The 26,048-nt window shown below is 42.6% G+C and overlaps 2 protein-coding genes across 3 annotated transcripts in view; both read left to right on the top strand.

The window, feature by feature from the left end:
* The window catches only part of sbno2b (strawberry notch homolog 2b), a 61,659-nt gene extending 55,457 nt beyond the window's left edge, over positions 1–6,202 (top strand). The window contains exons 30-32 of the mRNA XM_070909084.1: positions 391–467; positions 792–982; positions 1,596–6,202. Coding sequence (XP_070765185.1) covers positions 391–467; positions 792–982; positions 1,596–2,848 — 1,521 coding nt within the window. The 3' untranslated portion in view covers positions 2,849–6,202. The remainder of the gene's footprint in view (positions 1–390; positions 468–791; positions 983–1,595) is intronic.
* Positions 6,203–7,000: 798 nt separating this feature from the next.
* On the top strand, positions 7,001–25,058 carry tjp3 (tight junction protein 3). 2 transcript variants are annotated; one of them, XM_070909085.1, is made up of 30 exons: positions 7,001–7,108; positions 13,385–13,441; positions 13,918–14,042; positions 14,137–14,239; positions 14,352–14,646; positions 14,744–14,847; positions 14,968–15,157; positions 15,384–15,459; positions 15,641–15,738; positions 16,040–16,130; positions 16,395–16,577; positions 16,704–16,807; positions 17,384–17,468; positions 18,202–18,266; positions 18,525–18,621; positions 19,454–19,542; positions 19,647–19,719; positions 19,894–19,967; positions 20,213–20,276; positions 20,372–20,528; positions 20,865–20,973; positions 21,064–21,283; positions 21,373–21,578; positions 21,670–21,765; positions 21,879–21,958; positions 22,070–22,280; positions 22,400–22,500; positions 22,915–23,493; positions 24,337–24,401; positions 24,497–25,058. In XM_070909085.1, exons 2-30 carry the CDS (start codon positions 13,394–13,396, stop codon positions 24,615–24,617), a joined length of 3,909 nt encoding a protein of 1,302 aa, XP_070765186.1. In that variant the 5' UTR covers positions 7,001–7,108; positions 13,385–13,393; the 3' UTR covers positions 24,618–25,058. The 2 variants fall into 2 exon arrangements, with proteins under 2 accessions (XP_070765186.1, XP_070765187.1); XM_070909086.1 differs by lacking the exon at positions 7,001–7,108 and adding an exon at positions 13,193–13,269.
* Positions 25,059–26,048: the final 990 nt, after the last annotated feature.

Genomic DNA, 26,048 nt, shown 5'->3' with positions numbered 1-26,048 from the left:
TTTCAGGACTGACACTGATCTACAATTGCTGCTTGGTGTATATATGGGGTCTGATGCCCCCTTGTGGCCATAGAACAGTACTGAACCAGGCAATGTTTAAGGCACTCCAGAGCTGAACAATGTGGTAATATAAACCCGTTTCCCTTCCCTACATGAACAACAGGGTGATGATTAATGACCTTTCACCATAAGCCTACTGAACACAATAGTAATCTTCTCCTTGACACAATAAAGGATTATAAATGAGATGAAACTATGATATAACTCTTGGTTGGAAGTGAAAGACGCCTCTTAATAGCTGAAGTGTGTGTGTTGTTAAAGATGTACTTTTAAAGCTGTGGATATGATGAGCCCTTTGCTGATTTCGGTGTTGTATATTTCCTTTTCCAGGTGACTCCAGAGGAGGCCAGGGACAGCTGGGAGAACCAGTTCACCTTCTCCTTCAAGAAGTGTAGCCATGCCAACTGGTAAGTAGGAATCCACAGTGTCCCTCGGGATTAATGGCTCAATGCATCCAATCAGGCTGGTACTTATTAGGATTCAGTCAGGAGGGGTTTTGAGGCCAGATGCCATTCCCAAGGATTTGCAGATCACCTGAGAACTAGTCATGAAGAAATAACCTGCAAGTCTCACATGTGCCATCATCACCGGATGACCAGTGAACTGTGTTTAAAATGCTAGCATGGAGCAGTCCCTCAACCTGCCGTACAGTTTTCCTGAAAGAGGGATTTGAAAGAAACTTGTGGGGCTCTTTTGTTGCGTGCGTAAAATATTTGACTTTTCTTCCCTAGGAATGGAAAATGTAAGAAAATTGAAGAAGGTCAGGAGTGTCTGCAGGGCATGCGCCTCCGTCAGTACCACATGTTGTGTGGAGCGCTGTTGCGTGTGTGGAAGCGTGTATCCGATGTAGTGTCTGACATCACCAGCTCCAGCATCCTGCAGATTGTCCGCCTTAAAACCAAGCAGCACAACAAGCAAGTCGGTCAGTACACACGTATCTCTCACACTTCACTCTGGTAGCAATGTTCTGTAAACATTGATACAGGAGACTTCTAGGCCAGAGCTTTGAAATAAGAACTTGAATTGCCAGATGTCAGTGAGTTCTTTTGACGATAACACGTGATGCTGTAGAAGTGCTGACACTTCTTTATGACAAATTGAGGAAACCAAATTGTTGCTCACTTTCCTTATTTGTCTCCTCTGAACTCCAGTTAATACTGCATTGCAGCTAAATGACACTTATTTGGCCAGAATAACGGAACATGTTGCAATTCAGCTTGACGTCCATGGAAACCCAACAGTACAAGGACGCTCGCGGGGGATTCAGTGTCTGGTCTATTTCCTCTGTGCACTACACACAGATTTTCAATGATGTAAAAGAGAAATGCACTGTAGATATGTATCTTTATAATCTGTTTACTGTTGCTGTTAATACGTGTGCAGTGATATCACCTTTAAACGAACTGGTCATTGTAGTAAGAGCTGGTTTTGGATGTTTTATGTTTGGAAATGTTTTTAGTTAACAATTAATTTGGCAAAGTTTGAGTATTTACCTCACTGCTGACTGACATGACCTTCCTCCTCATCTCTCCCAGGTATCAAGATCCCTGAGAACTGCGTGGCCCGTGTGCGCGAGGAGCTGTTGCTGATGGACGAGGAGGTGAAGAGGAAACGGAAGGAGAGGGAGCAGCAGGCTGTGGAGCAGCGACTAGCTGAGGAGCGCAAGCGTAAATTGGAGCAGGAGAACAAGCACCTCCTGGCAAATCTGTTCAACCAGACACCCATGCTGAACCAGTCCCTCGCTCAGTCCCTCTCCCAGAGTCAGATTCTCAAACAGAAACTGAACCAAAACACTTTACAAAGGACACAAACTGCGAGCCTCTCTCTGCAGCTGCAGAGAATGCAGGCCCAAACCCAGTCCACTTTACAGCAGCCCTCCCAGAACTTACCCCTGTTGTCCTTACAGAGAAATCCTAGCCAAACCCAGCAAAGGACCCATAAGAGCTGGCCCAACAATTCCTCTACCACCACCCCGGGCCCTCTGCCCAGCCTCAGCTCCAATTTGTCACAGTTTTACCCCCAGGCCTTTGTTCCCCCTTTTCCACAGCTGAAGAATCCGTCTCTTCCGCTCCATCAGACCACACTGTCTCCCAGCATGTCTTCCAAGAATCCCCTGGATGAGATCTTGGACCTGACTGTGAGCTCTCCGTCCCCCTCTCCAGACAGCACGGAGGGCGGACTGAACCTGGACAGCCTGGCGGGACACTCGGCAGCATTCGGAGATGACTTTAATCTGGACTCTCTGATCTCTCAGAATGCACCGAATGCCCAGCACGCTGCACAGATACAGCCGCCTCTTCTGCTCCAGCAGCAGCAGCAGCAGCAGCAGCAGCAACATCTGCAGGCAGCACAGCAGCAGAGCCACAACCTGCTGGCCAATAACCACCACCAAGACTTATTAGCTTTTTTTGACTTGCCCCTGTCCCCCCAGATGCCCACACAGAAAGCCAGCCCTTCATCCTCTACCTCCTCCTGCTCTTCCTCCACGTCCTCCACCTCTTCTGTGTCAAACAACCTGGTTTCTCACGTCTCCACCGGACTCCTGCCCACACCCGCCCTCATCTCAACATCGTCGTCCTCTTCTCTCTTCTCCAACCCGTCCTCATCCTCCTCTCTGTTTTCCAACTCTTCCTCTCGCTTCTCTTCGCCCTATCTCCTCCCCCAGTCGGACTCTCTCTCTTTACCCAACGGCAACTGCAGCGCTCTCGACGTCCGCGAGGCTCTGAACAGCATGCTACAGGCCGGGGCGGACCGCAAGTCTGTCATTCAGTATCTGCAACAAGACTAAGAGCTTCAACAGCAGCAGCTCGTCTGGACTTTGTCTTTCTTTAGGTCTTTTTGGTTTTGTCCTTTAAAGCAGATTGTGTCTTGTTCGCTGCTGTCTATGATTGCACCCTCGGACCTACTCCCTCTCCCCCTCAGGGCCTATAGTCACGTCACTGCCTGTCCTGCGCTCGGCTCACCCTTCTCTCTATCCACCTGTAGCGTTCACATGCCTGAGGCCGTTGAGGTGATAGCGGGCTCGATCAATATCAGATTTCTGCACCAAAGTGTGTCCTCCACAGTGAAAAGGCAGCTGTAAAAAAAAAACATGTGATAACTGTATTTTATTGAACATACGAGCTATCAAAACAAAAGCTCATTCATTGAGGTGTGGAAGATCTTTAATAAACCTCCCGCTGCTGATTTTACGAGGTATGATTGGTGAAGTTGCTGGAAGCTCTAAATGCCTTTCACCAGTTAAAACCACAACTTTTCGACTTTGCTTTACTGTTACTGCGCTTCATGGCCCGTTTGTCTTGACTAAAACAAGGCTGTATGCAAGGCTTGGTTTGAATGAAACAAAAGATAGTGTTGAACTGGAAGATGACAGAAAACCAGATGAAATCTTTTAGCTGATTAGCCATGAAATGCCTCAGTTTTCATTTTTGTTTTCTTCTACATGCTCCCTCTTGTCTCTCTCCCTGCTTGTATGAACACTAGTGTGAGGAAAAAGGGAGAGGAAGAGCAGTCTGCTGTTGCAAACAGTGCCTTTGGAGAAATCTATAAATGCAGTCTTTAAAAATCCATGTAGCCTAATGTATAGATTTGTACTCTTGAGCATTGGTTTTAATTTAAATATGGTATATTTGTATTTAACTTTTAGCCCCCTCAGTCAGTCAGTCGTCGTTGCTGGTGGTGGGTTTCAGGAAGAAGCCTCCATTAAGCCTGTATGTGCTTGTCTGGTTACCTGACTTGTCCTTTTAACTGTGTCCTTCTGTCCCTGTTGATACGAAGTCAGTATGGCACAGATTATTGAGAAGCATGGATAAGAAATTGTGTCCAAAACTTTTATCACCCTTTTTTTTCTTCTTTTTTTTTTAAACTGACGATAACATTTAGTGATGTGACTCCTGGTTTGATTTTGAATTTCTCAGGAAAGTCTCGCGTGCGTTGTTGTTGTTGTTGTTTTGGGGGGTTTGTGTCGTTTTGACCAACATAGATATGAAAAAAAAATGTTTTTTAAGTCTTTAATTACAGTGGATACAAATGAATTTCAAGTTTTTATTGTCTGGAGGTCTGAAAAGAAAATCCTGTTGTTTTTATCTAAAGCTTCACTTTGATAATCGTGTTCGATAATAGCGAGTCTGAGACACATTTCCATTTCAGGCGTCAAGGCTATAAAAACATTTGAAACGTGTGTAGACTCGTCATGTTCGCTGTGTCTGATAGTACATATTTTAAAAAAAACCTGTGAGATCTGGCCATCTTTGTGTGAAAAAGGATGCACTGTAGTTGGTTCATGACAAAATGCCGGGATAAGTTCAAGTGATTTTTAAAAAGCAATAAAACCATATTCTACATTTGTTATGAAACATAAATGCCTAAGTACTGTTTACGCTCAACAGGCAAAGCTTTGTGGTTACCTTTGCATGGTATGAATCTTCTTCTTTCTGTTGTGCTTCATGGTCTTTTAGTTGGACAGATTCTGAAATGCATACCACCTTTTTGTATAGTAAGTTTTCATGGGTTTGAGCGCAATGCGTTCTTGATGTTTTAGTCATCGTTATTATTAAAGTTATTGTTATTTATATTTAAGGGATATTTTAGATTTTAGACATGTTATCCTGCTTATTAGAATAGTCAACAAAATGTTTGGTCAGGGAAGTTTCTAGTTTTCAAGATATTACTATAAAACAAATTCTATTATAACCTGCCACCAAATAAGATTGCACTGTTCTGTACTGCTGTACAGTGTCTGGATTCATTTCTGCTCAATTCAGTTTTGCTTTTCTCAAGTAGAATTGTTTCTCCAACTCGTAGACCTTCGCCAGGCCTTCAGTTTGCAGAGAGATACCAAAGTGTTCCACAGACACCCCCTAAAGTTACTGGCTCTACGACATCAGAACTTTTATCAATCTCAGGAAGAAACCTACAGGAGGTGTAACGACGGGGCGTTAGCAGAAATATATCATTTCCCCCTCTAACAGTGGTGAAACTAACCAATACATGTGCTATTTTTTTTTTTCTTAACTGTGCTGTGACTCTTGCTGTATTTATGTTTTAGACTTAATGTGATGGGTTTGTTGTTTGTCCTTGTGAAAATGTTAGTGATTCTACATGTTTATGCCTTCTTAGGGCAAAGATCAAAGGCTGTTTCTTTTTCAGGAACACTCTTTTTCTTTTTATTTGTCTTGCAGTCGTTGGACATTTACTTCGTCTTACGACAGATTTCTGAGTCGATTGGCACCTGGGTTATACTGAAATGTGCAATTGATCTGTCCAAGCCTTCACCCCTCCCTCAGTGTAACAGATGTTTAGGTTTAGACTGACTCGCAGTATCTCAGATTCTTGTTAACGCTTCTTTGTTTTAATTTGCAGCATCTTGCTATAGCATGTTTTCCTCGTACCCTCATTAATTTTGCTTTTAATATTCCACATCAGGCACATTCCGAGACATCAGTCTGCAAAAGATTTGCCTTCGAGTTTGTGTTTTATAGTCACACAAATAAAGCTTTATGCATTTGAGGGATATGGACCGCATTTTTAGGAAGAAAAAGCTTCTTTTTTTTTTATTAGTGTAGTTAGGCCTTTTATCATTTTATTATCATTTTGCACTAAGAATGGCATAATCAAGTTACTGTCCTCTTGTTGGTCATGATTGAGCGTTGCAAGCTGAGCATTTCTGATCTTTGATGGATAGCTCTGTGTATACTGTAACCATCTCTCTTCTCCACCCGTTTGCATATTATATGTTATCAATGTTATCACTCTCAAATAATTTATTGCTAACAAAAAATGAAAAAAACATGCTACTGATTGTATGTATTTTTAAACAAAGCCTATTTTTTCTGTAAAAAAAAAAAAAAAAAAGAAACTGTGTTCAGCACTTTTATTCTGGGTTGTGCTTTTGTTTTCTATATATTTATAATTTAGATCCAAATGTATATATTGTAAAATTTGTGCCTTTCGACTAATTCTTTAAAAAGGTTTTCTACTCATTTAAGGAAGGACTATATGAAATTGCAATCTTAACTTTGTAAACAAATAAAAACTTGAAGATTGCTGAAACAGAGTCTTTTGTTCATCTGGGTTGTCCCATTTTTCCGCACCCAGTTTAGGAAAAGTCCTTTTGTCATAACTCCTGGAGGTTTACAGTGGGATCATGTAGGAAGAGGCAGCATGTGTGACGTTTATTTAAGCAAGTATCCTCAAGAAAATGGAAGTGAAGAGATGAAATAGAGCAGAAATAAAAAGTGAAGCCTGAACTGTTACTCTACAAACATCTGTACTCAGCAGCCCCTAACCCTAACTTCAACTTCACACGTAATATGAACACAATTATCTGATGTGCTGCAGTGTCACATTAGACGTGGGCATCATGTGATGAATGTCACACAGCCATGGATGAATTACTGAACACGCCTACCGCATACAGACCCAGGAGCCTATAACCCAGATCCCCCGTGTAAAGGACTGTTACTAATATTTCTTGCTGGAGAGTCAAAGGACTCGGTCAGAGAAACATCTTAACTTTGAACATGTCATAACTTTTTCTTTGGGCGGGTCTGTGCGTGAAATAAACTTGCAACACATAATTTAGAGCATTTTTCCTTTTAATATAAGAATAAAGTTCAAGTTATCAGTTTTACATTTGTAAAATTTAGGCTGACCTTGTTTTCAAAGCAAAACAACATAAAATACATGAATTGTGACACAAAACACCTGAGAAACACTCAATTTGTTCACTCAATTTTACTACAGTCTGCCAATGTCTCTTATCGCAACCAAAACTGGGCGGTGGATTTATTTATGAGGTGGACCAACTTCCTGTTGGTGACGCTACACTCGCGTGATGACGTCGCGAAACTCACCTGCACGTTGAGGCGTCGACGCCACGCCTCCACACCTGTCTCCAAGAAGATTTAGGAGACAGTTTTCCAACTCCTGGAGCAGTCAACGCGAGCGAGTGAGACTTTAAAGAGGACTTTTCTTTTTTTAACTTGGGGACGAGTCGTCTGAGAGTGACGGACACGCGCGGTTCAGCCCACAGAGAGGCAGTTTACAGGTACGTTAGCTTCACTGCTGTCAAATGTTTCCTGGTACACAGGTAACAGCTCACGTCAGGCTGAGGAGGGGAAGGAGAAGTTGGAGAGGAACATTTTTACAAGGGAAACCTTTTAGTGAAGGCATTTAAAAGAAAACGATATATTTCTGTGTATATTAGACAGCCATAACCTCACCTCAAGAAGGTTTAGCAGCTAGCCACTGAGCTAGCTCTGAGCATATACAGGCCCATAGCTTATGACTGGATATGTACAGGACTAAAAGCCCAATAGCTTCATCCATTATTCCCTCATCATGAGCTGACTGTGGACAGTTATAGGCCTAGATGCCCACTGTGGTTGTTATCATGCTGTGGGGTTTGTTCATTTGTATATTTTGGTGTGTTGTTTACATAATGTACAGAGTATTTTGATGGAATTACTCAGCTAGCTATAGCATAGATGTGTGTTCTGTTTTGTATTTGTGTGTGTGTGTGTGTGTGTGTGTGTGTTGGTGGGTTGGTGACTGTCAGCTGCAAGCCCCACTTTCCTCATCCTCACCTTACTGGTTCTGCCACACATGCAAGTTTCTACCTGCCTGCCGGAGAGTTTCACAATAGTTTCGACTCTGCATTCTCAAACAGCTGCGTCTTCCTTCCCCTCGACTCCAGACAGTGTATTTACTGATACACTGTTTGATTGAGGACGACCTAGTGCATTTAGACTCTAAGGCCTTGCTGTTCTGGAAAGTTCCCCATGACATAAGAGATGCTTAAAGATGTGAGTCCCAGATTTAGGCTCTAAGTAAGTCTTTCAGGATTTTTTGTGTTTAAATCCTGCAGTTAATTACGCTGTTATGATCAGAGGTCTCTGTCAGGAACCGTCCTCTGCATCACTGTGTGTTTGTGTGGGTGAAAGGGATCAAATTCTCTCTCCAGCAAATCAAAGTACGTCATCACATTGATGCCATGTCCAACTCAAATTAATATACGTGATAAAAAAAAAAAGGCAGACTCATTTATTTCTATTCGTATTTAACAGGCTTTTGCCCACTGACAGACTGAGGTTATGTGCTTGAGAGTGTGAGCAACATGCTCCATTACCCTCCAGGTAGCTTTACGTTACACATGGTGCACTTGTTATTGTGTTACATTTCACTGTCCAGTTGGTTTAATATTAAACAACAGCAAGCACCATTTGTATTTGTATTCTCGTCATCTTTATTGAAGTTTTGTTCAAAAGGTATTTTTAAACATGCTGATTTGTTGAGGAGTGAATCAAAGTGCATCTATGATTAAGTTTTCCTTAGCGTGTGTGCCAAGTAAAGACATTTGTATGGGAGTCCAGGTAGCTATAAAGTGTGCGTATGCGGCACTTGAACACTGTTGACAGTACATGCCACAAGTAACGCCACTGTGAGTGGTGGCTACAAAGCCCTGGCCTGTGTAATTACAGCCACTCTGTAAACCTCTGGAGTATTTGTCTTTCAAATCTCCACACTAACACAGGGGAGCTTTGCTATTCCACATTAACCACAAACAACTGTATGCTAAAGTCCACTCAAGGCTTTACGTCTGTCTCAGTCGTTAATATTTACCAGAGCAGCTTATTTGCATGATGCACTGTTGAAGAATTCCAGTTATGCGCCACATTAAAAATATCCTCTGTGCTGACCTGTGCTGGAACAAGATGCTCTGGAGTTGGTGCTTTGCATGTTGGTTGGCCAACAGGAGTGGCCTTAGCTTTAAATTAAAGAAACAGAGGCGACTGTACTGCTGAACACACTGAAGTCCTGACTCATGGCTAGTTATTTACCTGCTAGAGGGGGCACACCTTTTGTTAAGTGTTTGTGTTAGTAACAGTAGTGGTTGCTTGCCACCAGACTTGTTAATAATTCAGCACTGCTGTCCAGGCTGACCAGAGGCCAGCTGTCCCACCTGGCTGAACCCAAGCCAAGGATCTTGCATCTGTTGTGGAGCTGCCACTTATTTTCAAACTGCCAAAATGTACCCTTCAGGTACATAACTGCTCCTCCCCTTTGTGCTTCCTCCTCCTAAACAAGTCAGGAACTAGTCACTGTGACTGTAATCTTGACAAGGCAGGGCACCGATAATCAGAGTCAAACAGAAAAAGTCTGCAGCACGCCCGTGCACGAATGTTAACCCTGAAGGAGTCAAAGCTCTGTGTTGCCACAGTGCCGTTTCCTGACCCTCAAACACTGCAGGGCCTGTGTAGGAACCCAGGAAACTTTACTCACTATAGCACAGCAAACACCCCGTCAATTATTAACAGCCCAGTGCTCTCATTCCCCCGACGTAACCATAGCACCCAGCAGACTGAAACTCAGCCAGCAGCCTGGGACCTGCTGCTGCTGCCTTGTGGGAAAGAGTACAAGTTAACCAAGACGCACACATACCACTGACAGTGGGAGCAAGTGGACCTATTTGACTTCATGAACCCATCAGAAAGGGAATAATAGACGATAGAGATCATCACTCCGGGGTGACGGACACATGACCTATCTGTTGGAAGCAGAGGAATGTCAATTTGTCACTTGTTTTTTCATTTTCCAGTTGAATAGTTTTCAGTGTCCTCTGGCTGTGGCCTCCTCCAGTGGATTGTTTGTCTTCTGTTGACTTACAGACCTCCATCAGTGACTGTGTGCGGCTGAGATACAGACTACATGGTCATTTACTGCCCTGCACCAACCTCTCTGGAGGTTCTTGTGCGTTTGCATCAGTCAGACCAAAGTGACTTGAGTTAGTCAGCAGGTGTTTTTTTTAAACAGAGGAAGACCACAACACTGTTGTCATCATGAATGTGACGCAGCGGATGAAACTACTGAAGCACTTTGGCTCTGTGCCTCCGGAGCCTCCTCCACCACTGCTGGTGGTGCCTGTGAGTGGATGGATAGTACTGTAGCAACAACCTGTTTACTCTTCAACCTCTTCATGCTAGCATGTGCTGTTATAGTCCTTGTTTGTGCATCTTAATTTATTTGTATTGCACTAGATCGGTTTGCAGTTACTCTTTATAGTTACAGTTACAGTAACAGCACCCCCCCTCCCTAACAGAGCCTTCCTCCATCATTACAAATGTATGTTTTCTGGCAAAGCTTTAGTCAGGCCCACAGAGCTTTACTTTTAATCTTAGTTAAGATCCAAAAGTTTCCAATAAGGTACTCCTGAGACAAGTCATCAATTAGTCAGTTAGCTACAGCTTTAAAAATGCTAGAAATGTAATGTGTTTATTCATTTCATTATAAAATTAAGCCTCAACATCACAGAATCTCTGAGATATCGATGAGTTCCAAAAATTCTGATGATGTTTTTTGTAGTATTTGTTTTATGTATTGCAATTCTTTGCTGATAACGAATAAGGATGAGCTATCTGTTTATAAAACTGACCCATCTATCAGTCTGGCTTCATCATATACATACTGTAGGTTTTAGGAAGATACAATTCTAATAACTACTACTACTTGTAATAAATTACAATTTTGTCATTATTGTACATTTTATTATTAAATGGTTTCTAGATGAATTGAAAAGAGGTTAACAGATTATGAAAATAAACATAATTTGCATACATTTCCCTTTCCTTTTGAATTACAAGGAGATGTATATAAACTTCAGTATGATTTCAGATGAAGGTTGGATTAAGTAGTGGCAGGATATATAATTTTATGTGCAGAAAAATATTATTTTTTCTTACTTGAAAGCAGCCAACTTTGAACTTTGTGGTTCAATAACTTGTATGTCTTTGTTTTATACCATTTTGAGTTTCCAAAGTCATGTTTGTAACATTTTGAATTGGCTAATATTCATCCCTTTGGACTGATGCAGGACTGCATACCTCTCTGTGATTACAGTACCTGTCACATTTAAGACGCTTTGCTGTTCTGATATCAGTGTGTGGGGGTTTGTGAAAGGCATTGCAGCTCCACCTTAAATCCATGTTTATTGAAGGGCACTAGAGAGCGACTGTGAGAAAGGGCAAAGGCTGGGTGGGGGAGGAACGCTGCAGGTGAGGTCTCTCCGAGATGTTCTTCTTCTTCTCTCCCCGCTGAGAGACAAACACCACAGCTGGTCACATTACAGATAATTTCAGCAGGAGGATCTGGTTTCCATCGTCCTCACAGAGCTGATCCAAGAAGGAAGTAACTGGAGTTGGATAACTGTGGGAGCTGTGATTGTTTTGCTTTTGGTGCTGCCATATGGAATATAAAGAGCTGGCTGTTCATTGAGCTCCGGAGGCCACAGGTGTTTTGTTAAGCTCAGGAATCCCAGTGGGAAATGGAAGTGAGGTTTAAAGACCACGTGGTAAGTGGAGAGGGAGGAATACAAAGCATTAATGGTCTCACTGCACACCACTGCCAGAAAGAGAGCTGTTAAAAATGAACAAAGGACATAAATGATTTCTGATATGTACGAGCCCAAAGCTAAATGTTCTGCACTGTGTCTGGAAGGACTGTGGGCTTCAACCAGACTCCCATCAGTAGACAGTAAATCACTGTCAACTTTGTTACTTGTCTTGACCTCTCTTACTTTTCTGGCTAAATTTAATTCAATAAATGTCAGATTTTTACAGGAGCTTTTGCAGTGCAACTATATAGTTAGACTACTCAGTTTGTGACCGCCTGATTCATTTAAATTGTCAAGTTTGTGATTGAGACGAATGATTTTTAGACAGCATTACTCGGATTTGTTTTTTTAGAGCCTATTTTTAGGAAATTCCCTAGACTGAGGACTGATAGCTCGACTACTATTTGCATATGTTCGTTCTTTGACTTCAGTGATGGACGAATATTGAATACATGTCAACAGTGACTTTTTGATTTTCTGTTTAACATTGACATTCATCACTATCGTCATGTCCTACACCCAGAGTTAAAGTTTAACCGATTGTACCACCACTGTGCTGTGATCCAGCTAGTCTGTTTGAAAATAAGTTTGCTCGGCACTCAAGTGTTGTAGCAGTATGTTGACAAAGTTGTCCTCTTCAGTTTTCTCAGTAGGGAAGTTATGAAGCTGTTTTACAATCATGTTTGTTCATTATTTGATTCAGTCGTTACTGCGGCTAATTATCCTTATTTGACTCGTTGGCTCTAGTTAGCTGTAACTAACTAACTATATATATAAGAAATAACTACAATATCAAATGGCAACACCTTCAGGTTTCAGTGTCAGTTCAGTTTAAAACTATGGCTTGACATGCAGTTAGAAAATCCAGCTTTTATTTGAGCGATCAGGTCAGTCACTCAGGTTTATGATTAACTTGGTCAAACAAATGTTCTGCTGTTCACAGGTCACACTCTGTGCACCTGCACTCGTGGTAACCTCCACCAGCGAGTTTGGGATTTTTGTGGTGATCGTATGTGCGATTTCTGCCCATTTAACATTTTTTTGTTAAACTAAGATTGACTTAATAGAAATTAAAAAACGGGTCTCTTTGCTGGCTTTATCTGTTCTTACTGTCCTCCTCTCTCTGTGGTATGTAATCCACGGCCAGCCCACGCGTTGCTTTTGTTTGGTTTGCTTTTGAAAAGTAGTATGTGAAAAATGATAAACTCGAGAGGCATTTTGTCATGTTAGTGCAGAAAGTAAACGTCTGTGGTTTGGTGTGTTAATTAGTGGTTTGGGTTTTTTGGACAGAAATGTAAAAATCCGCTCAAGACAGATGAAGGAGTAAAGAGGACATTTTATGTAACAGTGCTTATAATCTGACATCTGTCACAACAGTGTACACCTTCATCTGTGTGTCTGATAACTCTCAGAAGGACTGAGAGCTTGACTGTCTACAAAAGCTCTAATATTTCACCAGCAGCCTCCAGGACCAAGTGATGCTTACATATACACACATATATATTAATATATACATATAGGCCAAACAATGAATCGATTAATTGAGAAAATAATTGTCCGACTTATCGATAATGGAAATAGTTGCAGCCCTGTTTGTCTCTATACAATGTTTTTGTGTGTGTATGCTAACTGAACAAGCCCTGGGTGTTATATGTTGTCAGCACCGCAGGGACTTAAGAGCACACACACACACACACACACAGCAGGTAGCCCCTCCTCCAGACCGGTCAGGCAGGATTGAGACAGGTGTGAGCATGCCGAGATCAGGTTGAGTCGTACGCACACTCTTCCTGCTCGGCTCAGGCTCAACTGTCCTCCATGTAATGACCTGGATTATGTATTAGGATTAATTATTCATAATTTCATATTGTTAATTATTACTTTGCTAAGGTATCATTTATTCTCATTTGTTGTGTTGTTGTTTTTTTCTTCCAGAAACCAGGCATGGAGGAGTTAACAATATGGGAGCAACATACAATAACACTAAACAAAGTAAGTGGTTGTTTGTGATATAATCAAAAGTAAATGTGAAGTGTAGATCGTTTTATCTCTGGTGCATTAGTGGTGTTTGGTCTGAGCTCTGCGGCTGCTCAAACAGAAGTGAAAGTGGAGCATGGATGTATGGCACAGAGGCAGTTTCGGTATTGTTTCCGTGGGTATTGTGAAAGAGCTTGTGGGGGTTGAGCTGGACCGAACTTCAGACCTCTCGGTTTCACAGCACAGACTCCAGCAGGAATTCATAGTGACACACCCTGCTGCACCCCACAGCACCGGCTGCCTCTCCACTATCCTGTCTGAGACTGAACGCCGCTGGAATGTGCGATCTCTGCCTCTATCTCTCTACTGTATCTCCCACACATGCTCATACGCTACCCGCTTACTTTCCTGCTTTCTCTTCATTTAAGTTGCTCTTTCATGCACTTGTCTGTCTAAAAGCCTTTTTTAACCCTGTTCTCTCATAATGGCAGGATTCCAAACTGGGGTTTGGCTTTGCCATATCAGGAGGCAAAGACAAGCCTCACCCAGACAGCGGGGACACAACTGTGGTGGTGTCAGATGTGCTGCCAAATGGACCGGCCATGGGCCGACTGTTGTAAGTTGACTACCATCACTCTGACGTGACTGTAGGAACCTTTTTAAGACTGTTTACATAAAAAAAAAAACATGATCTGATGTTTGCTCTGCAGCACCAAAGACCAAATTGTCATGGTCAACGGAGTGTCGATGGAGAATGTCCACTCTAATTACACCATTCAGACCCTCAAGTCATGCGGCAAGACAGCAAATGTTGTGAGTATGAAGGAGGCACCAACCAAAACACCCGAACGACTTCTAATCTATGATGCATTACTGCTCGGTTGTGTCTCTAAACCTCCAGCCCTCTCCGTCTTTCTCTCTCCAGACGGTGAAACGCCCTCGCAAGATCCAGATCCCAGCAACCTCCAGACCGTCTCGGGCCGCGTCCCATTCCAACCTGCTGGACCAGGATCCTCCCAGGCGAACGCGACGCTACTCCGACGGCAGTGACAACCGAGACAGCAACCGCTACCGTTACCGTGCCCGTAGCACCACCCCCGACCGCAACGGGCATGGAAACACACTGCCGCTGATGTCATCGGGGTACAAGAGGCTGCCACATCAGGACGTTGTAGAAAAACCCATCAGAACTACACTTCTTAAAAAGAAAATCACAGATGGTGAGATTTCAGGAACTAGTTTGTTGTTGTTTGTACATTGAAGTACTCACGAGGAGAATACTGATTTCTGACTGGATTCCTCTTCCTCTTCCTGCAGAGTATGGATTGAAGCTGGGCAGCCAGATCTTCATCAAGCACATGACTGACACAGGTCTGGCTGCAAAGGAAGGAACGCTGCAGGAGGGAGACCTCATTCTCAAGGTGAAAATTAAGATTAAGACTCCTGCAAAATGTAATCCTCTGTCAACACAAACATATTACCGTAAGTCTTTTTTTGTTATTATTATTTTCACATGAATTGATTTGTCTGCTTTTGACCAGATTAATGGCATGACGACAGAGAATTTATCCCTGCTGGAGACCAAGCACCTGGTGGAGAAGAGCAGGGGCAAACTGACCATGACGGTCCTCAGGGATGACCGCAAGTTCCTGGTCAGCATCCCAGAGGTGGAGGACAGCGCCCCCAACAGTGAGGACGACCGCCACCGAGACAGCAGCTCTGAACTGGAGGGTGAGGGGGGGGGGGGGGGGGGGGGGGGAGGGAAGGTGGGGTATTGAATGTGAACATGGTGGGCTGAGGTGAGAGTGAAAGCAGCTCTGAACAACGTGCAAGAGGAAAGACAATGACATGAATGAGGGTAAATAGATAAATATATATAATAAATATAGATGTCACAGATGAAGGATTTGAGTCAGCATTTCCTCACTGATTGAAGTTGTTTTCTGTTTCCCATCAGACATTTCAGACATTGACGAAGACATCCCCACCCACAGAACGTCCCGTCACCCCACCAGAGAGAAACGGACACGCAGGTACACTCAACAGCTCCATTCCACCAAAAGTAGTCAACAACAAGTAGAAGTGGTTGTTGTAATCTTGCATTCTCTTATACTGTTATTTCATGGGTGGGGATTTACCTGTCTCACCACTGACATGCTAGTTTCATTTAAAAAGTTGCCCCTTTTTTCTTTTCTTTTTTTTTTTGAAACCCAGAACCAGAGCTGAACCTCCTCCAGCCAAGTCTCGGGACTCATCACCACTGCGCTCCACCTTGACTCGGCCTCCTGCAAGAAGCTACGCCTCTCGCAGAGGTCGGTTCTGACGAGAATCTGTCTCTGAGCAGAGCTACACATAAGTTGTTGATCACATGGTGGTACCTTTTTTAGAAATATTAACAGACCGCCAGAAAAAACCCAACATGACTATTACTTTCAGAGTGTGATATTAAGTTGAATAAACTGTGACTTAATACTGTGTTAGCAAAGTTTTAATGTTTCTGTAGCTGCTGGAATTCACATTAAGATGGAAGTCCAAAAGACGTAGATGAAAATACACAGTGGGGCAATAAAAGCACCATAATGATGTTTGTTATTGTTACTGTTGTTTCTTCAGCTCCATCTGAGTCAGAGTCAGACCGCAGTGCCTCTCCTCCTCCTGTCAGGAGAAGCAGTCCGGACACAAGGGATCATTCCAGCAAATACAAGTCAGTTCAATCTAAATGACTGATCATGAAATTCAAAACAGATGAAGAATGAATGATCATTCTGAATGTTGGACAGATGAAAAATGTCATCAGATTTGATTAGCAGTAAAGGCCCCGAAGATCCAGTAATCTTATTATATATAATTAATTTATATATATATAATTTTAATCCAAGAATCATCCAGATTGAGTAAATGCATGTAAACGCAACAAATGTCAAATAAGGTGTTAAGAAATTAAATTTTTCATTTGTTCTTTTTCCAGAACTCTGTCTGGTGTGTCCACCCTCCCCAACCCTCGCTCCTCTCCTGTAGTCCACAACTGGTCCACCTCTCGCCCCACCTCCTCCGCCTCGCGGCCTCGTAAGCCGGTCTCAGAGTCCGACTCTGACCATAGCGCTTCCCCTCCACCCCGCCGAGAGAGCCCCCGCCCAGACAGCAGATACAAGTAAGCTCGATTCAGCCCTTCAATTGGAGAAGCTTGTGAATCACAGTGCCGATGAACACGAACACATTAAATCTGTTTTTCCACCAGAAATTTCCTAACTGTCTTTTCCTCACACTTCTCCCCCAGAGTTCTTCCTGGTCTGCCTCACGCAGGCCTGAGATCCTCCCCCATCACTGTTCGGCAGGAGCCACCAAGGAGGATCAACTCTCCTGTCAGAGTCCCACCCCCAGGTCAGCACACACACAGAAACAATCCAACTTCCTCCTGATGGCACACATCCCGGACTTTGTCTGACACCTCTTTGACAATATTTGCTTAATCTTTGAGTGTTTGCTGCTGAAGGTGTCAACAGTCAAACAAAGCTAAGGCCAGAGCTGCAAACATGAAAGCTGCTCTGTGCGGCATTTTAAAAACATGGTGGAAATGATCAGTAACATCTATTTGTGGCAGTATAAAATATATCCACAAATCACTCTAGACGTGGTGACACACATGTAACAGGTCTACACAAGTGTAGAGGCTGACAGATGTTGGCTGTTATCTGGTTATAGTTGTAGTCATTTATACCAACATATTAAAGGGTCAGTTCACCTGAATCTTGATTGAAAGGACTCTAAAACATCAAAAAATTAATTTTGAAAAGATTCATTAATTATAAAACGTCACAAGTGGCATTCAAGCCATCTGTTAGTAGTTTTAAACACTGGCAGAAGGAAAATAAACAGATAAATAATATTACCAGAACAGAGCAGAACAGTAAAAGTGTTGTTGCCATATTTTCTAACTGTCATCCTCCTTGTTCTCAGACTCTGAGTCCGAGTCCGACGGCGGCCTGGCGCCTCCTCAGAGGCAGAGCACCACTTACAGTCAGGACTCCCTCAGCAGATACAGGTACAGATGAAGGTCCGCCCAACCCCAACCTACAACCCCCCCCACCCACACACCCCCTCCCTGAAACCCAACAAGATGTCACGGACTGGGACACTGGGCAGACTGTGCACGCCTCTCCCATTATTAACATTAGCTAATCACATGTTTTTTATTTACCTTTTTAAAAACGTAAAATGAGCCTTTTCTGTCTTGGGATTTTTGTTGATTTGCTCATTTTGTAGCCTTTTTGATTTTGCCTGATTTGTGTTTTCGACTGTGTACCAAGTGTTTGTGTTTGTGGTGAACGTGTTGTTAACCGATGAAATAAAAGTGACTTTCGCTGAACATGTCCCTCTCCTGTATGTGGCTAAGTGTTGATTAAACGGAGGACACTTATCGCTGAAGCAACCATATTCCAATCAAACATCTGTAGAAGAGTTCTGCGATTTATTGATCAGTTCTTGCAAATCTGCATGTTTTTATTCAGCATGTTGAAAAATTGATAGTAAACGTGTCCTAACAAAATCAAGCAAGACAACTAATACAACTGAACGTTAATTTGAATCAGTTACAAAGCAGTTAACCATCAAAGAGAGAGCTTCCCTCAGAGACACAAAGGTGAATATTCAACATTTCAGTCTCAACCTCTCATCAATAATCATCATATTAGCCACGGTCCCCCCCCTCTCCAAACGTAACTGAGATTTGTTGTCTTCCTCCTCCCTCACTCCCGCCTCCCTCTCTTCTCTTGCAGAGTCCTGCCAGATGTTGCCGTGGAGCCGCCGTCGTGGAGTGTCGCCAGCGATCCACCACAGAAAGGTGTGTGTTTGGATATAATGTTTCAGTTGGAGTGTGTGTGTGTGTTTGTATTGAGTCAGTGAGCGTTATGCACTGCTGTGTAGGGAGCATATGTGTGTTATTGTTTGAATTCAAATAGTTTTATTTGTGTCCCTATCTTAAAATTGTGAACCAACTTTATCTACATTTTTTAGCTACTGGCCAAATACATCCAAAATGATGTGCTGATGTGTGGCATTGTTTTCACAATGCAAGCCTTTTATTTATCGATCTTCACAGCTCGTTCAGAGTCCGAATCCGAGGCCAGTTACGCATCTGTCCCTCGCAGGCACTCCTCAGACAGCACTAACTCCAACACGGCTAACAAGCGATACAGGTGAGAGACGCCGGGCGATCTTTCGTCAGACGTTGACTCTCGACAACACGTCAGGAAGACTTTGCTTCATATTGAAAAGTTTCATAGCTCAGAACTTTGTCATAAACATGACCTGTGGGACTGACCAGAAACCTAACTCTAAACTTGACCAAGAAGATCTTCAGGGGTCCTAAATTTAACCTCAACCAACACTGTTAACAGTAAACCACCAGAAACCTGAGCAGGCCATTTGTTTAAGATTTGAGGACAGTAAACTGAACATTCTTACCTAATTGGTCTTAAATATCTGTCAATCAGGCAACACTAACACTAGTTATCCTGGAAAACTTGTCTAAAAAAGGGAAAAGCAGCGTATTTAATTGGAAATAGTATGGAACTCTTGATTTTTGTGGGCAAAAGTAAAATAAATGAGTTCAGTAAACCAGAAACTAGACTTTGTATGAAAACTGAACAAACAATGAGTCCACCATCAAACATTTGCTGTAGTATTTGGTGCAGAACACACTCTGGCCCACTTGAAAATGAGCCCTGCGCCTTGTAGGTTACTGCTTCACTGTGGAGATGTGTAAAATGATACTGACAGGGTGTCTGACTGGTTCATCTGCTTGTCTCATTGTAAAGCACTCTGCACACACTGACGCACATGACATGACTTCCTGCAAGGATTGCATCACATAATGTTTCAGTTCAACTCCTCGTGTACAAAAACACATTTGTTTTGATACAAGGATGCTTGTTTGGTTTCTTATTTATCACAAGATGCCTGAAAAAAGGTAAAATGACATGTTATAGTTCATTACATTTATTTATCTCACACACTCTCTTCTCTCAGAGTCCTGCCTGAGATAAAACCCACTTCAGTCGCTGTGAAGCAGGAGCCCCCTCGTCGCGTCCCATCACCCACCAGACCACCTCCTGATGGTCGGTCTACTCTCCAGTGTCACACACGCTCTTCATCCTCTCTTCTGAAGCAGAGCAGAAAGACCAAAGTTAGTCCTGACCACAGTCTCTGTTGTCTGTTCCAGATTCTTCAGAGTCGGACCAGCTCTCACATCTCAGGAGGTCTGGGAGCTCTGAGCGGGCGGAGAGCCACCGCGGGTACGACTCTGTGCATTTCATCAAAATCCAATCAGTGTTATCTGCACATTAACTCCTCTCTTGCTTTTATAAGCTGTAACCTCTTCAGGGACTTTCTCGTGGCTCTTGTACAGTTTTAAGTGTAAATGTGTTACTACACAAATATCACAGATTGATGTTTTCTCCACCTCACAGTGTTCCTCGCGCTGCTAATGGAACTGGCACCCTCCGGTCTGGGATCTCAGTGAAGAGCAACCCACCACTCTACTGTAAGTACTTTATTTTCTTGTAATTTATTAAGTAAAAAATTATTACAGCTGCTCCCTCTCAATATTAAGGCAACACTTTGAGCTCTGGTGAATTGTGTTGTGCTTATGGGATCTTTTTTGATATTTTATAGAGTAAATTAGTAATTAATCAAAAAACTGAAATAATAAAAGATTAATGGATAATGGAATAATATTTATTATGTAGCACCAGCATGGAGTCTCACTGTTACCATATCTCTCTCTAGCCAAGCCTGAAGAGGAGCCCATCTACTCCCTACCTCCAGATTCTTACCCAGCACCTAATCCAGGGTGAGTGATGTTCATTTATCCATGTGAATATCAACATTTGCATCTAGTTATTTCGTCTCAACAGAAATTAACACATTGTTAATTCTCTCTCTCAGGTACAGCTCCGACCTTCACACGGTGTCCTTTGTGAAGGAGGGCAGCGTGGGTCTGAGGCTCGTGGGGGGAAACGATGTCGGCATATTTGTCGGTGGAGTTCAGCCAAACAGCCCCGCGTATGCTGAGGGAATGAAAGAGGGAGACCAGATCATGCAGGTGAGATAATGGTCGTACACCTTGCAGTAGTTCATTATTACTTTTTTTAAAGATCAACTGTAATGTAGAGGTTAATAATTATTTCAACATCGTGAACCGGAAACTATTTTAAGCTCGATTATAGCCCGTATTTGGGCACGTCAGCTGATCTCTTTGCCATTTGAGCTTCAGAGCAGTCAAAGTTAAATCAGATGTGTTGGAATTTCACCAAATCGTAATTTGATCGTGTAGTTTAAGATGGTAAATGATGGAAATCTGAGTGCAGTGAGTTCGCTGTGACTTTTTTAAAGCTTGTATCTGGCCCAAGATAAAAATGTCTTACCCCTTCTTACGCAGGTAAATAAAGTTGATTTTGGTCATTTCACACGGGAAGAGGCGGCCAACTTCCTCCTGAACATCAAGAAAAGAGAGCGGGTTGAAATCTGCACTCAGAACAAGATGGATAGTAAGTTCATCACTGAGCCGCTCGTGTGATAATTATGGACAAAGTTACTTTCAATCGAATGTATGGATCTTAACTTTTCCTTCTCTGCAGTTTATAAGAAGATCATCAAGTCCAACCTGGCGGACAACTTCTACATCCGCACCCACTTTGACCACGAGGCAGAAGGCCCCATTGGTCTGAGCTTCACCAGAGGTGAGGTGTTCAGGGTGGTGGACACGATGCACCGCGGGAAGTTGGGCAACTGGCTGGCCGTGCGCATGGGCAACGACCTGCACGAGATGGATAAAGGCACCATCCCCAACCAGGCCAGGTGAGGAAGAGATGGGAAAGAGATTTTGATTTTCTAGTTTCACCGAGAAGCATCATTCAGTTTTTTCTAACTGTCGTCATCCCCTGCAGGGCCGAGACTCTGGCCAGCATAGAGCAGGCACAGCGGGCGAGCGGAGACAGGCAGGTGTCAGGACCGAGAGCTGAGTTCTGGAAACTACGGGGGCTCAGAGGGAACAAAAAGAACGAAAAGAACACCCGTCGCAGCCGTGATGACCTGCTGCAGCTCACCATTCAGGGCAAATTCCCGGCCTATGAGAGAGTCCTGCTCAGAGAAGGTGAAAAGACGTTTTTATTTAATCATGTCTCTCATGTCCTAACTCTGTGTTGAGACAGTTTCAATAATCCTGAATTGTCTTGTGTCTCCAGCTAATTTCAAACGACCCATTGTCATCCTGGGTCCTCTTAATGACATCGCCATGGAGAAGCTGGCCAGAGAGATGCCTGATGAATATGAAGTGGCAGGTTAGTTTCCTACCTGATACTCATGTTCAACATAAGAAAATGTCTTTTGTGCCTCCTTCGTCCCTGCCTTTTTTAGTTCTTAACATTAAACATTGCTTTTTGCATTATGGCAGACATGGTCCCCCGCAGTGGAGGAGGAGACAGCGGCTCCACAGTTATTAAACTGGACACTGTGAGGAGAATAGCAGAGAAGGTGAGCCAGTCTTCAATTAATAAACAGTTTGATATTCAGTCACTTTTAACAATGCAAATCTTGGTTTGTTTGCGTCGTTGCTCACCCCTCACGCCCTGTTCTTTTTCCCAGGACAAGCATCCCCTCCTGGACATCACTCCCACTGCAGTGGAAAGACTGAACTACATCCAGTACCACCCAATGGTCCTGTTCTTGGACCCTCATAGCCGCAAGGACGTCAAGGCCATGAGGCAGAGGTACAGCCCCAACTCCAACAAGAGCTCCAGACGCCTTTACACACAGGCCCTGAAGCTGAGGAAACACTGCAGCCACCTGTTCGCAGGTACACATCATACACAAAGTCTGTCCCTGTCACACATTATCGCTGGAAATGCATTCCACTCTATAAAGGTATAATTTACAATGTATATACTTCTCACTTTACACTCTGTTTTTCTCCAGCACGTATTGACCTGCAGCCCAGCTCAAGTATTTGGTATGAGAATCTAAAGGATAAGATCCGCCTCCAACAGTCAAAACCGGTCTGGGTGTCTGAAGTCACGGTACGACACACATCTCCTTCTGACCCACACGTACACACACACACACACACACACACACAAACACAAACCTGACCATTTCACCTGTAACCCCTTTTCTCTTTAGTTAAGTATGTTGCTTCTTGTGAAAAGTTTTCAGAAAGGTCACCTTTCAAGAAATAGATTTATAACATTTTATATTTACTAATGAATTTAAAAAAATCTTAAGTATATGATTTGTTTTGGAAAAGATTTACGGTTCCAATGTTTATGAAATTTCATCCCCTTGTGACAAAAGTAAAAAATAACTAGTGAAAGTTAAGAGTAAATCTTAAATATGTAATTGGACATTTTTTAACAAATCTTTAAATTAGTTTAGTTTGTTAAACGTTTCTTGCTGTCCAGTGACAAACTAATAACTAAAGTTATCCGGTCCAGTTGGAGAGTGGTGGAGAACAGGACTTGGATGCTCTGGACCAAACCCAGTCGGACTACCTCAGTGCTGCCAGTGACCTGGAGGACACTGATGGAGAGCCCTACACCGACGGAGAGGCCTACACCGACAACGAGGACCTGGAGGAGGCTTACCCCGGTCAGAGCGCAGCCAAGACCCCCAGAGGCTCCAGGCTAGCTGGAGCTGCTTTAGCCCGATCATCTGAGCCCGCCTCTGGGCGCCACAGCCCCCCCACGGACCCAGAGCCTCGTGCCGACACGTACTCGCTCAGAGAAGTCCCGCCGTTGATGCACGTACCTGAGCCCAGGGTACTCCGCCGGGAGAATTATAGCCCGCCTCACAGCGCTGCTGAGGAGGACGACCCCTCTCTTCGCAGTTTCACAGACTCAGATTTCGGTGCCCTTGATGTAATTGCACCCACCACCCCTTCAGACGGACCACCGGACTTTATAGCCCCCGACCCCACCACTCGGTACTCTGTGAACAAGCCTTCATATCCTGAGGTGCAGCCTGAGAGCCCGCAACATGCCAGCCTGTCTGCTATCGAGGAGAAATTACAACAGGTAAATCTTATTTAAAGGACAACACCTGTGTTTTTATGTATTTTTATGTGTTTAAGGCCTCAAACCAAGTGTACTGGAACAATTAGCTCATTAAGTTAACAATTTTCACAATCAATTAATTAGTTTTTTGGTTTTTTTTAAATGCCAAACCTCACCTGCTTTTAGTTTCTGCAATTGTAAATAATTGTTGGTTGTATTAGTCTAAACTGTAGTAAACTGAATATTTGTAATATTCTTATTTATTACACCAAACAATGAATCGATCATTTGAGAAACAATTGGCAGATTAATCAATGAAATAATGAAAATAATCGTTAGTTGCAGCCCTAGTGTACTTTGCATTACAGTGTATTTATAAATGCTGCCAAAATGTGTTGACTATCAAACAGTAACTTTTTTTAATACAAAAAGCTACATTATCCTTTTTCTTTTTAATCCTTTTCCCCCTTGTTTGTCAGCCTACTCTTAAATTTGATTTTCCCACCAGCTACTGAATGCAACAGCAGTGGAGGACTGCATTATTACCACATAACAACAATCTAACTTTACCCCAGACGTAAAGATTATAGTAAATGTTTACTGTTTAGGCAGGTTTAAAGTATACGTTGACCTTTCTTATTTAGACCAGCGTGGCTGCCTGGACAGTAATTAATATAACAATAAACGCTTTGGAAAATGGCTGTCAGTGTTGTAAAGGATATGTGATTTGTAGTAAATGGCCAGAAACACCAGTTAAGCCAAAGTTTTGTGAAACAATGATTTGTCATGCTGTTTGTGTTTGTAGTAACATGTAGTAAAACGATGAGAAGTTCTTGTTTTTACCCGTCCTGTGCTCTCCTCCAGGCTCGCTCTGCAGAGCCAGAGCCTCAGGCACCGGCCGAAGAGAAGAAGGGCCCTCAGTTCATCGTGTAAGTCTTCTTTTGCTGTCTTCAGGTTTCACATTAAAGCCAGAGGCTAGGAGGCTATGTGCTAATCTTGACCCCTCTGTCCTGCTCTTTGACAGGCTCGCACATCATCACCAAGCAGTCCAGTTCAGACGCACACAGATCCGAGGCAGCGATAGCTCAGAGGATGAAGAGGACGAGGCGGAGGACTTTGAATGGGGTCCTGCAACAGAACTCTGAAGTTACGGTCGAGGATTAAAGCTGGAGTCTCCTGATCTAACGAGGACATGGAAACTATTTCACTCCCCTGACAAAGTCTTGTCTCTCGGATCATTTTGTACATTTTTTTTCCTGCAGAAGCTAACTATTGTCTGCAGATGTTGGTCAGCCCACACTAAGGGCCTTTATTTCTACAACCTTTTAACAGGTTACTAAAAGTTTTAACATCTAAAGAAAGGTTGTCACATGAATGTTAAGATCAAAGTGCCTGATTTATTTTCATGTATTTTTTATTTAATAACCACATGTCAAACAAATCAGGTTGCCCTTTTGTTACTGTGTGTAACATATAAACAAATTCTAGTTTTATTAGAAATCATACTAGATGAGTTGTCATAGAAATGTGCAAGAACATTTATTAAATATGTGGATGCCTCTTTAACTTTTTCTACATTAAACTGTTTTCTGATTTGAAAAGTGGGTTTGTTCAATCATTCAGAATGGTAAAAAAAAAAAAAACCCAACCTTTTCACGTCTTTAAAGGCTTTATTACATTTTCTCCAGGATTCACACAAGCAGACAGGACTCGTATTTGTATGGTGAAACAATGATTGGACAATAACATTTCAAAGCGAGGTGTGTTACAGAGTGTACCCTATGTTACGCTCCCCAGACCCTCAGGAGACCTAAAGGTTTATTAATTGATTAATTGCAAATTAAATAAAGACACTGACTCACAATATAAATATAAATGGAAGCTGGCCTCTCTCATGTTGAGGCCTCATTAAGCTCACATGGTGCATTTTCTTTAATACATTTGTGTGTAATCAAATGATCACAAACTCACACTGGAAGGTTGTGAGTAGGGGCCTGCAGCTCATTATTGCCCATGAGGCAAATGAATCTGTTTAATTAAATTAATCTGTTGAATTAAGTTTTTAGTCAGTCCACTCAAGAGATGACAAAATGTAATGACTACTGAATACTTATTGTTGAAGTTTAAATACCACTGAATTTATGTAATTTAAACATCTCAATATATCAGAAAAACATCTATATAAATTGATGTGGTCTGAATGCCCCTCTCATTTCAATTTGTAAGTGTCCAGGTTTTCTGGTAACTCATCTGAACTTTTCTTTCCTTGATGGCTTATTTTTGTTGACCTGAGGTTTTTTTTTTGATTGTACAGCTTTACAGGTAATTATTTACTCATTTTAAAGAGTCGGTTTTCGAAGGAAATTATTAAAAATGCTATACATTTCATGGTATTTAAATGTCAACAAGTGTGATTACATTTTACAATGAGGTCTTCAGTTGCTCAGAAGCCTCGTTTTTCCACAGAGAGCATATAGAAATACAGGTGAGAGGTTTGTCTTCCTTTCTTTTGATGGTTCACTCTCTCGGCCCGCATCGTGGAGCTGCGTGACGAACATCTCTACGTTTTAATTTCA

The sequence above is a fragment of the Enoplosus armatus genome, chromosome 7, assembly GCF_043641665.1.
Source record: "Enoplosus armatus isolate fEnoArm2 chromosome 7, fEnoArm2.hap1, whole genome shotgun sequence".
In the NCBI taxonomy this organism is placed as follows: Eukaryota; Metazoa; Chordata; class Actinopteri; order Centrarchiformes; family Enoplosidae; genus Enoplosus; species Enoplosus armatus.
The sequence above is the reverse complement of the archived record's forward strand: the minus strand, read 5'-3'. Positions and strand labels throughout refer to the sequence as shown.